General features: G+C 38.3%; 1 protein-coding gene across 2 annotated transcripts in view; it reads right to left on the bottom strand.

Moving 5' to 3' along the window:
* Nucleotides 1-15,167, bottom strand: part of ZC3H12C (zinc finger CCCH-type containing 12C) — a 78,128-nt gene that overhangs the window by 8,023 nt on the left and 54,938 nt on the right. For both annotated transcript variants that reach the window (XM_005579561.5, XM_045371071.3), the window contains exons 3-5: nucleotides 11,085-11,224; nucleotides 4,340-4,574; nucleotides 464-570 (exon numbers count right to left, since the gene is read on the bottom strand). In XM_005579561.5, coding sequence (XP_005579618.3) covers nucleotides 464-570; nucleotides 4,340-4,574; nucleotides 11,085-11,224 — 482 coding nt within the window. The remainder of the gene's footprint in view (nucleotides 1-463; nucleotides 571-4,339; nucleotides 4,575-11,084; nucleotides 11,225-15,167) is intronic.

The following is a 15,167-nucleotide window of genomic DNA, read 5'->3' as shown; positions in this document are numbered from 1 at the left end:
ACAGGTTTGAGCCACTGTGCCCAGCCACCTCCAGAACTTTTGGCTAATACCTCTGTGTCCTCAACTCCTCCCTGCCTCTTCTCTTCCAGTAGGACTTTATAATTAGGTAGGAAATTCTGTTTTGAAGAGCACAGTGTACTATTGTAGGGCAGAAGAACCATGCTAATCTGATTTGTATCTAGATGAAAAAATTCCAAATTTTTATTCACTTCGAAGCTAACTTCATGTAGAATTAACAGTGTTTTTTGAACCATGTTTTAATATAAGGAAATGCATTTGTATTGAATCCAAACAGGTAAAAATAATTCTTTTTCATGGCCAAGACATTTTCTGAAATTTAATTGGAATCCAAAGACCTGCATATTATGCCATCCAAAATTTTAAGTGTTTATTTTTATTAACAAAAGTTTAATAATATATTGTGTTCTAACGGCATATACTCAATATTCATAAAGCAAGTTACCATATGGACAAGGCTGCTTTTTGTGTTCAGGAACAATAGGTTTCTTCCTCAGAAAATTATCCAGACTGGGGCCATGTCTGCCAAGAGGGTCATCAGGGGGCATGAACCTGTCACAGAGAAAATAAAAAAATAATACCTAAGTTGGAAGCTGATCATTTAATTCTAAAAAGAGGACAAAGATTTGTTCACTCTAAGGAATTTTTTTTGAAATTTTAATCCAAGCATTTTGATTCAATGTTTACAGAGTAAAAAAGGAATCAGTAAATGAAGTTCTCATTTCTTAATGAAAATTCAACTGTTTTGAGCTCTGAAATTGTATTTGTTTTCATTCAAGTAAGTTTTGAGTTGAGCATATCCTATTAATTCTTCCTTCCTCTCAGTCTTGGGATTTTGTAAGGGTTTTAGAAAATGATTTCAGTCACACTTTAGGAGTTTCATCAACATAGACCTCATGAAATAGATCGCTGCAGGTGGGGCGAGGCGGAGCAGCTGAGAAGGAAGGGGCTAGAACACAATGGGAAGGCACAAACTTACCGAACACGGGTTAGTGCCAGGCACTTTACACACTACACCATGGCGTCCTAACCATGAGCCCATGAAGTATCAGCTCCATTTTACAGACAAGTAAACTTCTCTAATTTAGGTTTAGATAAATTAGGTGATTTTTATCCAATGTCGCATGGCACAGTCGAGATTCAATTATATCTAACTCCAATCTATTCTCTTTCCTATTTGAATGCGCTTCTCAGCTGAGATAGAAAAAATGCTAAGGAAATAAACCTAGTATTTTGGATGGACTAATAAAGAAGAGAAGAATTTATGGCATGAATAATGAAAAGAAGTTACACTTGAAGAATTCTGCTGTTCATTATATCACCATTTGAACTTAAACCCAAGTATTTACCTATAAAATGTGAATAATGGGAATAATGTAAGAACCCTTAAAGGAGTGTCAACATGGCTGATTATTAACACTTAGCAAACACAGTGTTCAGTATTATAAAACAATATGGTAACATTACATGTTACAAAACAGAAGATAAAGTCACTCAATCCCACAATCTTAATACAATTACTTTCCATGTCCGTGTTAGATTGAAGTCATTTTCATTGTGCACATATCATTTTACATGGCTTTAATCAAACACAAATATGATTTTACACTTTGTCTTTTTAACATAAAAAACTTTCCCATGTTTCTTAATAGCCTTCATAATAATTCTTTTTATCTTTTTGACACAGAGCTTTGCTGTTTCACCCACGCTGGAGTGAAGTGGTATGATCTCGGCTCACTGCAACCTCTGCCCCCTGGGGTTCAAACAATTCTCCTGCCTCAGCCTCCCAAGTAGCTGGGATTACAGGCGCCCACCACTACACCCAGCTAATTTTTTTTGGATGTTTAGTAGAGATGGGGTTTTGCCATGTTGGCCAGGCTGGTCTCAAACTCCTGGCCTCAGGTGATCCACCCACCCTGGCCTCCCAAAGTGCTAGGATTACAGGTGTGAGCCACCACACCTGGCATAATTCTTTTTTTCATAATAACCCTGAAGAGCTGAATAATATTCCAGTAGGAGATGTATCATAATTTGATTGATTTCTCTATTGTACATTTAGTTGCCCTTGAATTCTTGCAATTATAAATAATACAGAAATGAACACATCTGGTCTTTATTTATTCCTCATTATATAGTCCAAGAAATGAGATTTTTGGGTTGATAGAACACAATATTCTTGAGGCTTCTGTGAACCTCTGCCAAATAATATATCAGTGCATCTTTAATAGCATGAGGCATACACAAAACTATTGTTGTGAATTAAATGAGTGAGAAAATATATTCTTTTTAGATTCATTTGCATTTTTAATTAGCACAAGAGGTGAACTTTTTCTACATATTTATAAATACATTTACTTCTCATGAGACATGCTTGTTGATGTCATTTGTTCATTCATCAACTTTTAGACTCTCATCATGGCCAGAATCTTAAATTAGTTTAAGAACTTTAAAAATTCATGTACAGTCACGCACTGTATAACAGCTTGGTCAACAATGGACTGCATATATGACGGTGGAGCTGAAAAGTTGCTGGTAACATGATAGCATAATGTATTACGCATGTGTTTGTGATCATGCTGATGCTGGTACAAACAAAGCTACTGTGCCCCCAGTCGTATAAAAGTGTAGCACATACTATTACGGACTGTGCATAATACTTGATAAACTACGATGTTACTGGCTGTGCATCATGGCTCACGCCTGTAATCCTAGCACTTTGGGAGGCCAAGACAGACAGATAGCTTGAGGCCAGGAGTTTGAGACCAGCCTGGCCAACATGGTGAAACCTTGTCTCTACTAAAAAAAAAAACCAAAAATTAGCCAGGTGTGATGGGGCATGCCTGTAATTCCCGCTACTCAGGAGGCTGAGGAATGAGAATTGCTTGAACCTGGGAGGCTGAAGTTGCAGTGAGCCGAGATGGCGCCACTGCACTCCAGCCTGGGCGACAGTGCAAGACTCCGTCTCAAAAAACAAAAAAACAAAAGAAAACTAAAAAGTCCCCAACTACGTTACTGGTTTATGTAGTTACTATATTATACCTTTTGTTTTTATTTTAGAGTGTATTCCTTCTACTTCTAAAAAAAATGTTAACTGTAAAACAGCTTCATGCAGCTTCTTCGGGAAGGCATTGTTACCATAGGAGATGACAGCTCCACGCACAGTGCCGCCCCGGGAGACCTTCCAGAGGAACAATATGTGGAGGTGGAGGACAGTGATTCTGATGCTCCTGACCCTGTGTAGGCCTAGGATAATGTGTTTGTGTCTTAGTTTTTAACAAAAACTTTAAAAAGAAAGAAAAAAGTAAAAATAGAAAAGAGCATATAGAATAAGGCTATAAAGAAAGAAAATGTTTTTGTACAGCTGCACAATGTTTTAAGCTAAGTGTTATTACAAAAGAGAAAAACGTTTTAAAAACTAAGAAGTTTATATATTAATAGTAAAAAAGTTATAAGCCAAGGTTAATACATTATTGGAAAAAAAAGTATTTTTTGATAAATTTGGCATAGCCTAAGTATACGGAGTTTACAAAGTCTACAGTGGTTTATGGTCATGTCCTAGCCCTTCACATTCACTCACCATACACTCACTGACTCACTTAGGACAACTTCCCATCCTGCAAGCTCCACTCATGGTTAAGTGCCCTATAGAGACGTACCATTTAGAAATCTTTTATAGCATATTTTATGGTAAATATACCTCTTCAGTGTTTAGGTATGTTTAGATATACAAGCATATCGTACCACTGTATTACAATTGCCTACAGTATTCAGTACACTAGCATGCTATAAAAGGTAGCCTGGGAGCAACAGGCTGTATGTATCATGTCGCCTAGGTGTGTGGTAGGCTGGACCAGCTAGGTTTGTGTAAGTACACTCTACGATGTTCACACCCATGACGAAATCGCCTGAGGACGAACTTCTCAGAACATATCCCTGTTGTTAAGCCAAGCATGGCTTATTGAGTAAGCTATCAACGCTCTACATTGATTTTGAAAGGCAGTCCCCTTTGAGGGTGAAGATGGGAATTCCCCCTATGTCTGTTTCCTCAGGTTCTTCAGACAGAGTCTTAGAAGACTTCCTCTACCTTAGGTGTTCTGTGAGTGACTTACAGGGAAAGGTGGGGCCTGCCACTCACACCGGGCCTCCTGTGGCAATGATTCTGCAGTTTTCCTGACTCCCACTGAGGAACAGTGGGGAGATCAGTTGTTAGAAACCTGTTTGAGGTCTGGACAGTGGCAAAAAGAGAATTCTGTAGCAGCTACCAGGGATAGTTATATTTTCACAGAAGCAATATCATTGGCAAGTAAATGGTTTTACTTACTTGTCATTGACAAATGAATACATTAATAATCGTTCATCTATGAACTTCTTCCATTCCGGTTTCTCGTTAGCCAAATCCCTGTAGTTATCATTGGACACAATGATACCATCCGACTCAAAAGCCAGCTTCACGATGAACCTGTCGTCATAGCACACCACTCTCCTCCCCTGGACTCGCCGGGACGGCGTGAACACCAGGATTTTCTCCTTTTCTAACTTACGTAAAATTTCCTGATCTGCAAGAATAATGATGGTAGGATTTCAGAGAGGAAATACACAGATAACACACATGGCAACTTTCATACAATGTGAAATTCTAAAACATTAGCTGTATATATGTAGTCCTTTAATTAGGGATTATGATTTAATTTGTAGATACAACATAATTTCCAACTCTCAATAGTATTTTTCCTTCAGGAATTTTAATAATAAAGGCTTTAAAAATAGTTAAAAAATATGAACAGTGTAAAACTGAAACATGACTGGGCAAATTCTGTCATTATGTGAAGCTTTTGCTTAAGAGCTGGAGCCATCAGCACGACCACTATGGACACAGCTTCTTCCACGTCCTACTCGAACACCGTTCTAACAGAGCAGCTATATGTTGTGTGGGGTTCAGGTGTGAGCAATACATTTTTTTCCTCCTAAGTTTGTTCGCATATTTTGTAGTTGTTTTCTTCCAACTAGTGGGAGAGTATGAAAGGAAGCAGAAGTTGTCGAGGTAGCAAAGGGAAAAATCTTTAAATGCAGAAAGTTCAGAGAGAGAGGAGGCAGTGAGGTCACAAGTGTTGTTATGAACATGGCTATGATATGCTTCATGACCTTTCTGTGAGACAGGGTAATGAATGCCAGCATTCTCGTGGGGGTCGAACTGAGTAAGAAGTAAGAAGTGATTATGTGGAGAAAGCATCTGTTGATTAGAAAAGGCCGGGTAGAGAGATGCTCATTTTGTCTGTGGTTGGCATAGTCTTTTTTTTTGTGACTGAGTTTTGCTCTATCGCCCAGGCTGGAGTGCAGTGGTATGATCTTGGCTCACTGCAACCTCCATCTCCCCAGTTCAAGTGATTCTTGTGCCTCAGCCTTCTGAGTAGCTGGGATTACAGGCACCTGTCACCATGCCTGGCTAATTTTTGTATTTTTAGTAGAGACGGGGTTTCACCATGTTGGCCAGGCTGGTCTTGAACTCCTGACCTCAGGTAATCCACTCGCCTCAGCCTCCCAAAGTGCTGGGATTACAGGAGTGAGCCATTCGCGCCCGGCTGGTTGGCATACTCTTATGGCACTTTGTAACTCTATTGACTTGTTTTGTGATTTAAAAAAGGGTACGAGAGTTCATATGTTGATCAATGATAAAAATTCTCTTTCAACCATCCTTTCCTTCTACTTTTGCTCCTCTGTCCCCCATTTTTCCACCATTGTAAATTCTGGCACAGAGTACGGGGCACAAACCTACAGATGTCAGGATTTTTTTTTTTTTTTTCTAAAAGCTCACTACTTCTCAAGGCTTATTAACTGGACTTACTAAGTTTTTTTCAATCCATCTCCGCAACAGATGATTATTACATACCTTCCTGGTATTGTGCTAGGTGTTAACAGCCATCAAGACTAAAAATGACCTCTCCAAAGGAGCCTCAGTCTCACTGCACTGGACAGACACATAAGCCAGGTAAGCAAGAGTTGTAATTGCCACAGCAGAAGTGTGAGCTGGGTACGGATGGAAGAGTGACGTGGGTCAGCTCTAATCCTGGCATACAGATTGATGATGCTCCTGACAGAAGAATTCATTAAGACCAGACATTTAGGAGGCTGAGGTAGGCAGACTGCTTGAGCTCAGGAGTTCAAGACCAGCCTGGTCAACATAGCAAAACCCTGTCTTTACGAAAAATACAAAAATTAGATGAGCGTGATGGTGCACACCTGTAATCCCAGATACCCGAGAAGCTGAGGCAGGAGAATTGCTTGAACCCTGGGAAGTAAAGGTTGCAGTGAGCTGAGATCACGCCACTGCTCTCCAGCCTGGGCAACAGAGTGAGACTCTGTCTCAAAAAAAAAAAAAAAAAAAAAAAAAAGACCAGACCTTTGTATGAGTGGAAGAAATGTGGGCATCAGCAAATCATGGACAAATCTCAGGTTCTGCCACTTTCCACATCAGAAAATCACAATCTTGTTGAGCCTGTTTCTCCATGTTGTCAAATGCAGTTGATAAACTATGAGAAGTACATGAGTTAACTTACGGCAAAGCAGCTAGCACAGTGCCTGGCAAGCTCTCAATAAACACTGTGCTCTTCAACTTAATTTTGTTTAATAGATGTAACTGCCGATCGCCGATCTCTTTTTTTTTTTTTGAGATGGAATCTTGCTCCGTCTCCCAGGCTGGAGTGCACTGGTGCGATCTCAGCTCACTACAACCTCCACCTCCCAGGTTCAAGCGATTCTTCTGCCTCAGCCTCCTGAGTAGCTGGGACTACAAGCGCGCGCCACCATGCCCAGCTAAGTTTTGTAATTTTAGTAGAGACAGGGTTTCACCATATTGGCCAGGGTGGTCTCGAACTCCTGATCTCGTGATCCGCCCGCCTGGGCCTCCCAAGGTGCTGGGATTACAGGTGTGAGCCACTGGGCCGGCCTACTGTTGATCTCTTTTAGAAACGAAAGAATACCAATGCAAAATCGAGTGCCCCGTCTCAATTACAGGAGTTGTCGTATTATAGTTTTGTGTGTTAACCTGATAAGCATTTTGAGGGCAGGTGCCATATGTCATTTATCTTTGTATCAGCACCCAGCCCATGAGGCATACCAGTAGATGTTCAGTGACTGTGGAGTGAATAAATGAGTTACTTAAACCGATATACTCTGAAGTCTTTCAGTTCATTCATAGTCTTACATTCATGAGTAATCTATGACATTTTATTATTTGCGAGGATGTTTACTCATCTATGCCATGTCTTGATCCTCACCAAAGTGAGTTGTAGATTAAGTTCGGTGGCCTCACAGTCATCATGCTTAATTTGCATTTAATTGTTAATGAGGTTAGAAGGACATTGATTAGAATGACATAAATAATCCTGACCTAAGTAATATGGGTTCAGTAAAACTAGGAAGTTAACTGAATTTCTAGTTCTTAGCACAGCACTTGATACACAGCTAGTGCTTGTTTAATATTTGATAAATGAATGGAAGATTGGCAAAAGTGCTAATCTGAATCTACGATGCTGACAACTTGAAAATATTTCTTATCAAGTGTCTTTTTTTGGTGCAGTGAAAGAGTATTAGGCTACTCAATTTACCAGGTATTATCTGGTTGAGGGATTTAGTCAAGAGAATTATTACCCTGGGATTATAACACCTAAAAGCCTCTGACATTAGTTTGGCATTTTACAAAGCAGTCTGCATACTGATGTGTTCCAGGGACTGGCATGCTGGTATTTTTTTTTTTTTTTTTTTTTTTTTGAGACGGAGTCTCGCTGTGTCACCCAGGCTGGAGTGCAGTGGCGCGATCTCGGCTCACTGCAAGCTCCGCCTCCCGGGTTTACGCCATTCTCCTGCCTCAGCCTCCGAGTAGCTGGGACTACAGGCGCCCGCCACCACGCCCGGCTAGTTTTTTGTATTTTTAGTAGAGACGGGGTTTCACCATGTTAGCCAGGATGGTCTCGATCTCCTGACTTCGTGATCCACCCGCCTCGGCCTCCCAAAGTACTGGGATTACAGGCTTGAGCCACCGCGCCCGGCCTGCATGCTGGTATTTTTAAAACTAAACTTAGACACAGTGTACTATCATTTTCTCTTCTTCTTGCTTTCATATTCCTTTCATGTTCAGGAAGCTTTAAAGTCATTTACATGCTTAAATATTGTTTTTCTTTTTTTAGTTTACTTTATCCCTTCCCCCATTATCAAAACATTGTTAGGTTCCTGTAGAAAATTAGAAAGGTAAGGACAAGTACTAAGAAGCAGGGAGAAATAAAGACCTCACAAAGTTGCAACCAAGAGGCAATTACTGTTAACAGTTTGGTATATTTCCTTCTCATCATTTTCTGTGTATTTTGTTCTTTCCATTGTTGATATATGTGTGTATATATATATGTATGCCTATCTGTGTGTCTGTCTATAAAATAAAATCTGCCTTTTATGTAAAACAGCATTTCCGCAGATCATTAAAAATTCTGCCTGAACATTCTAATGCATATTCTATCATATTGATACATCCTAATTGATTGAACCATTCTTCTAATGAATGAACACTTTTTTTTTCCATTCTAAATAATAATACTGCATGGGATGTCTTTGGTCATAAGTATTTGTCTGTACTTCTTATTTTCTTGGAACTTATTCTTAGAAGGCGAACTAGTAGATCCAAGAATATTAATATTTTAAGACCAACTACTTTCTTGACAGGTTGCAACAATTTCCACAGCAGCCTATGAGTAACTGCTTCAGGGAAATGAGTGTTATCAAATTTTTACTTTCTGCTAATTTTTTTTTTTTTTTGAGATGGAGTCTTGTTCAGTTGTCCAGGCTGGAGTGTGATGGTGTGATCTCAGCTCACTGCAACCCCCGCTTCCTGGGTTCAAGCAATTCTCCTGTCTCAGCCTCCCTAATAGCTGGGATTACAGGTGCCCGCCACCAGGCCTGGCTAATTTTTTGTGTTTTTAGTGGAGACAGGGTTTCACCATGTTGGCCAGGCTGGTCTTGAACTCGTGACCTCAAGTGATCCATCCGCCTTGGCCTCCCAAAGTGTTGGGATTACAGGCGTGAGCCTCTGCGTCTGGCCATCTCTGCTAATTTGTTGGGTAAAAAATAACATTGTTTAGATTTGCATTTATTTAATTACTAATTGGGTTGAACTTTTTTTCTTATTTAGTGCTTGCATTCTGGGAGTTGTCTATTCCTAGCCTTTTGATGCTTATATACCGGAAAGAAGTTTGTTTGTTTTTTAAATCAATCTGTATGAGCTCTTTGTATTAAGGACATGATTCTTTGTTGGATTTTTTTTCCTTAGGCAACTGGTCGATTATCATTTTTAAGAAAGTTTCTCAAAATGCAGGAGCTTTAATTTTGATATAATTTTATCTCTCTTTTCCTTAAGTAATTTCTTCTAAAAGTTTTAAATTTAGAAAATTCTTTTGGTCTCTGATGGTTTGATTTTTGACAATTAAGTCTTCAATCATCTGGAATTTATTGTTATATGGTGTAAGATAAGGGTCTAAACAAGTACACTTTTCCCAAAGGGTTATCCAATATTTGGTACTACTGGTTGAATTATGACCTCTCTGCTTTACGTTTATATACATAGGCTAGGGTCTGGTTCCATGCTCTGGGCTCCACCATGACTTGCCTATTCATTCTTATGTTAATTTAACAATGACATAATAATTATACATAAAAATTAAGTCTTATTTTTTTTTTTTGAGATGGGGTCTCACTGTGTCACCCAGGTTGGAGTGCAGTGGCACGATCTCAGCTTACTGCAACTTCCGCCTCCAGGGCTCAAGTGATTCTCCCACTTCAGCCTCTCAGGTAGCTGGGACCATAGCACATACCACCACACCCGGCTAATTTTTTTTGGATTTTTGGTAGAAACAGGGTTTCACCATGTTGCCCAGGCTGGTCTCGAACTACTGAGCTCAACTGATACGCCTGCCTCAGCCTCCCAAAGTGCTGGGATTACAAGCATGAGCCACTGTGTGCGGCTGAAAATTAAATCTTAATCATACCCTTTGGGTATATATTAGGTGGTCTCTTTGTTTTTTATTTAAAATGTTTTACAGTTTTCTTTACACAGGTGCCTCAGTTTTTGTCAATACTGGATGTGGAGAGAAGGACAAGAAAGGTTGGAGGTTGATTGTAAATCACTGCAATTGGGCAAAATGTTCAACAACAGTAATGAACAGTTATAGAGGATATCATTGCCTGAAACTCAGACATTTAAACACTACAACATAATGCAAAATACATTTCTTTCTACTGGACTGAAGCACATCTTATGGTCTTACATGTCTTTTTTGAACTGTTGTTATTAGAATCTGACCGCCACCTAATGTCACAATAGCACATGAGAAAATTGGGGCCCAAAAGGGTTCATTGTGTGGCTCAAGGTCTTCACAGCTAGTGAGCAGCAAAGCCAGAATTTGGATCCAGATCTTGTGACTTCTGGCATCTCTCTAAAGGTCAGAATTTCCCAAAATTTGAAGTCAGAATTTCCATAAAAGTAAAGACAAAAACACCTGGCTTATGTAGTGATGATTAATGTTTAATTAATAAAACCAGATAGTTTTCAAACTCAAAACCAGGACAGGCATGGCAGCTCATGCCTGTAATCCCAGCACTTTGGGAGTGAACAGTTATAGAGGCCATCATTGCCTGAAACTCATACAGGTGGGCAGATCAGTTGAGGTCAGGAGTTCAAGACCAGCCTGGCCAACAGGGTGAAACCCTGCCTCTACTAAAAATAGAAAAATTAGCTGGGTGTGGTGGTGCGTGCCTGTAGTACCAGCTACTTGGCAGGTTGAGGCACGAGAATCGCTTGAACCTGGGAGGTGGAGGTTGCAGTGAGCCAAGATCGCACCACTGTACTCCAGCCTGGGTGACCGTGTGTGACTCCATCTCAGAAAACAACAACAACAAAAACCAACGTTAGTGTCCCACTGCATACACGGAGTAAGCGAAACGGATTTAGGATACCTGACAGTGCCAGACACTGCATGGGAATTACAGGAAAGCGAGGAACAAGCAGCCGCCTGGAATAAGCCTACCTGTAATGAGAGCATCAGGTCGGGATTGCTCTTTCCTCCACGCAGGAACAAAAACTGTAATATCTTTGTGGCCTCTTTCCAAAAACCAATCCACTGCCAACTTTATTCCTCTGCAGGAAAATACTTCTTTGTTTCCATGGCTGAAAGATTATTACAGAACACTTAAAACACAATAAAACCTAAATTTAAGTAAATTAATTCAAGTTTATAAACAGCAATTATTACATAATTACAACAGTAATAAGAGATGTCAGATTTAAAATGGAGTTTATAGCTCAGAGACACATCAAGATAACTAAGCTGAAAAATCAAGATCTGTGAGGAAAGACACAAAAGAAAATTGGGATGATTATTTTCCAGAGAAGAAACAAAAGTGAGTTTTCAAAGGTAAAGCTGTAAAGGTTAACTAGTCAGAAAGACATAAGCTGTTTTTGATCAGAATAAAGAAAACAGAAAGGGCTTCTTTCAACCACAGCAAGAAGAATTTCAGTCAAATGTCAAAAACTCAATACAGAAAAAAAAATCTGTAAAAACAGTGGTAAAAATCATTTGTAAAAAAATCTGTAAAACTCATAAGTAAATAGTTACGAGTTTCTAAAAACTTTTCTTTCTCAAAAGTTCTTAGTGTATATTTCAATACTCAATGACTGAGTAATGCACAAACTTTATTAGGTGACCAATGTAAAACAACATACTACACACTCACTGAAAGGAAAAACATGTTCACAATGCTTAACTCCATAGAAGAAACACTTTGCATACACTGCAGCAAAAAGACACCTAGTTTCTGTTCAACTATATTGTGTTGGACAAGAATAAATGATGACAAAACGGCATTCAAAATTGGATTAGCAGCTTTAGTGCCTAAAAGAAAATGCCCAACTAAGAGTGTAGTCATTCAGTAAGTATTTATCTAGTACCAGGCCCTACTTGTACACTTTAACCTACTAATTAAAAAAAAAAATACTAATTCCAATGTTTTTGAAGAAAAAGTCTCCTGCTTTGAATGCAATAATTATGTTCTTTTATAGTGTGAAGGCTCTATTTGTTATCTATAATGGAGATATTTTTTCTTCTTAGGACTAAGGAGGGCTGAATGAAATAATGTAGGTAAATGCTTTATTAACCTTTAGCAGAAACTAAACATTAGGCATATTCATATTTTGTTCTAGGGTTCCCTGGGAAACCCTAGTACCATCTAACATATGGTTAATCATTGTTAGTAAAAAACAGAAATAGACTAACTTGCTTTGTAGATGTTGAAGGCTCCAAATACAAACAAGAAACAATACCTGGTTCCATAGTCCTGTCCTAATGGTCAGCATGATTAGATGGGAAATCAGATGCACTAAGTTTCAGGGAATGGGATAAGGAAAGGGAAATTTTGAGGTCATTTTATAGGTAAGAAGGGTGACCTGATAGCCTGGTGAATGCTCCAGCAAAAGGTACCAAGTGATATTAGGTTTCATGGAAAATCTGAAATACTGAAATCAGTCTTCAGAAAAACTGTAGAAAATGGTATCTCTAGAGAGAACACATGTACCAAGTATTCCTAGATACAAAAAGTCAGCTTGCTAAAACCTCACTATAATTTTACTTTGCATTAATGCTTTGAAATCTATTGCATTGTGTCTACGGCCATACCACCCTGAATGCACTGGATCTTGTCTGAAATCTACTGTAATAAGCTTTGCCAGTAAACTAATGATACTTGGTTTACTGAGAGTTGAGCATTTAATTGCTTCTGGCTCTAACGACAGGCCTGCATAAACATTTCTTCCTGGTAATTTCATTTGGTAAGGATAACTGTCACATTTACTCTAGAAATAGGAAATTCTATCTCCTAATTAATTAAATAACTTTTACTTTCATAAAATGTGTGTAAACAGCAAACCATTTACAATTACAGGATAAAGATTCTATAGATGATAAAACAGGATACTGTACTATGCCATTCTGATATTAAAGGTTGTTTCATTATCCTCCCTCTCCACAAAGACTCACAGGGAAAAAACAAGGATGAGGATGAAAAACGGCACACCGTTAGTGGTAAATATCTCCATCTTGTTGAGAAACACATAATCCTCCACGTGTTTAAGAAACTGTGGTCAAGTTTTCTGTTGTCTGCAGCTGAAAACATCCCTAATTGCTATGCTAGGCATACCATGAACCAAAAGAAAACTGGCACAGCTCTATGAATACCAAGAAATATATTCTATGGCAAAAGCCATTATTAGGAGCAGAAAAGTTATTATGTAATAGTTAATAGGAAGCTATAGTCATTCTAAACTCATCTCCAAATCAGTAACACAAAAGATCACAGAATTACTAGACAAAATGAAAAAAATCCACAACCATACTAATTGACAGAAGAAGAAAACATTGAATAAGGATATAGATAATTGCAATAATCAATTACAAGCTTGATCTAATGGACATATACAAATTCTGCACAAAACTAAAGAGAAAAAATATTTTTAAAAATATGAAAACTTTATAAATAAATTGGCTATGTACTAGGTCATAGAACAGATTTCAACAGATAGTAGGAATCTGTACCATACATACGATACACTCTTCCACCACAATATGTTATTACATTGCAGATATAACGTCTTGTTAAAAAATTAGTGTTGCTATAGCAGCAAAACCAATGTACAATTTTAATTTAAAAAGATCCAATTTGTAATGTAATAAAAGCCATACCAATCTTTAAAAAAAAGACATGCAAGACCTTTATAGATAAACTGAAAATCGAAAACCTATATTAAAGGGCATAAGGGAAGACTTAAATAAAAGAACAATATATTATTTTTATGGACAGTAAGATTCGATTAATAAAGACGGCAAGTGATTTCAAATTTATCTGTATGTTGCAATTCCAATCAAATTCTCCAAAGGTTTTTTTCACAGAACTTGAGAGGCTAATCTTAAAATTAATACAGAAAAACAAAAGGCCAGCAATAAGGTGACATTATAAATCAATGAGGAAAAGATGAACTATTTAGCAAATGGTACTAGGGCAACTGGTTATTCCTATGGAAAAAATAAAACTGCATTTTAATCTCACACCATATACAAAAAATAAATTATTGATAGATCAAATATTTAAATATGAAAAGAAAAATTATAAAAGTTTTAGAAGAAATTACCAGAGACATTCACATCAGGATAGGAAAATACTTCTTAAACAAGACATAGAACTACATGCTATTAAGAAAAATAGATATATTGGGGCACATGAAAGTTCTTTATACAAAAGACTCCATAAAAAAAAAAAACCAAAAAAAAAACAACAGGTCATAGCTTTGGAGAAGAGATTTGTAACATGTAAAACCAATCAAAAGGTTAGTACTCAGAATATAAAGTACTCTCATATATTAAAAGAGGTAGCCAGTTGTTTTTTAAGGCAAAAGATATGAACAATCAATTCACAGAAGAGGAAACTCAAATGACCAATGAACATAGTTTGAAAAGATGTTCAATAGTAAAGAAATGCAAATTAAAGCCAAAATGAGACACTACTTCACACCCATCAGATTGGTAAAAATAAAGTCTGCAAACACCAGATGTTGCCAAGAATGTGTGAAAGTAGGAACTCATACATCACAGGTGGGAGTGTAAATTGGTATAACTATTTGGGAGAGCAATTTGGCAATACTTCCATAAAGCGGAAGGCGTACTTTCTCTAAAACACAGTAGCTCTGCATCCAGGTACAGTAAAACCTCACAGGAACTCGAAATTAGATTCAATACAATTGGCAGCTGCCTTTCATCCTCCCCCCAGCCTTAGATGGCACTTGGGGACAAGCTACTGTTCTTATCTTTTAAACGGCGAGGGAAAGGCAGGTAAGTGGGGATGAGCAGGGTGGGTCCCTGAGTTACCAGGACTTTCCTAGCCAGTATTCCCCTGATCAGGCCCCAAAATGAACGCTAACAGAGAAATCTCCAGAATGGCTACGGTTGTCTTGGAAGTCCGTGTCAGGCATCAAGATCCAGAATCATTCGTAGTATAATAACTTAAGCCTGAGCAGACAATTACCTGGCGGCTCAAACCCGCAGATGGGACTTGTCACGCTAGGA

Source organism: Macaca fascicularis, chromosome 14 (genome assembly GCF_037993035.2).
Source record: "Macaca fascicularis isolate 582-1 chromosome 14, T2T-MFA8v1.1".
Taxonomy (NCBI): Eukaryota; Metazoa; Chordata; class Mammalia; order Primates; family Cercopithecidae; genus Macaca; species Macaca fascicularis.
The sequence above is the reverse complement of the archived record's forward strand: the minus strand, read 5'-3'. Positions and strand labels throughout refer to the sequence as shown.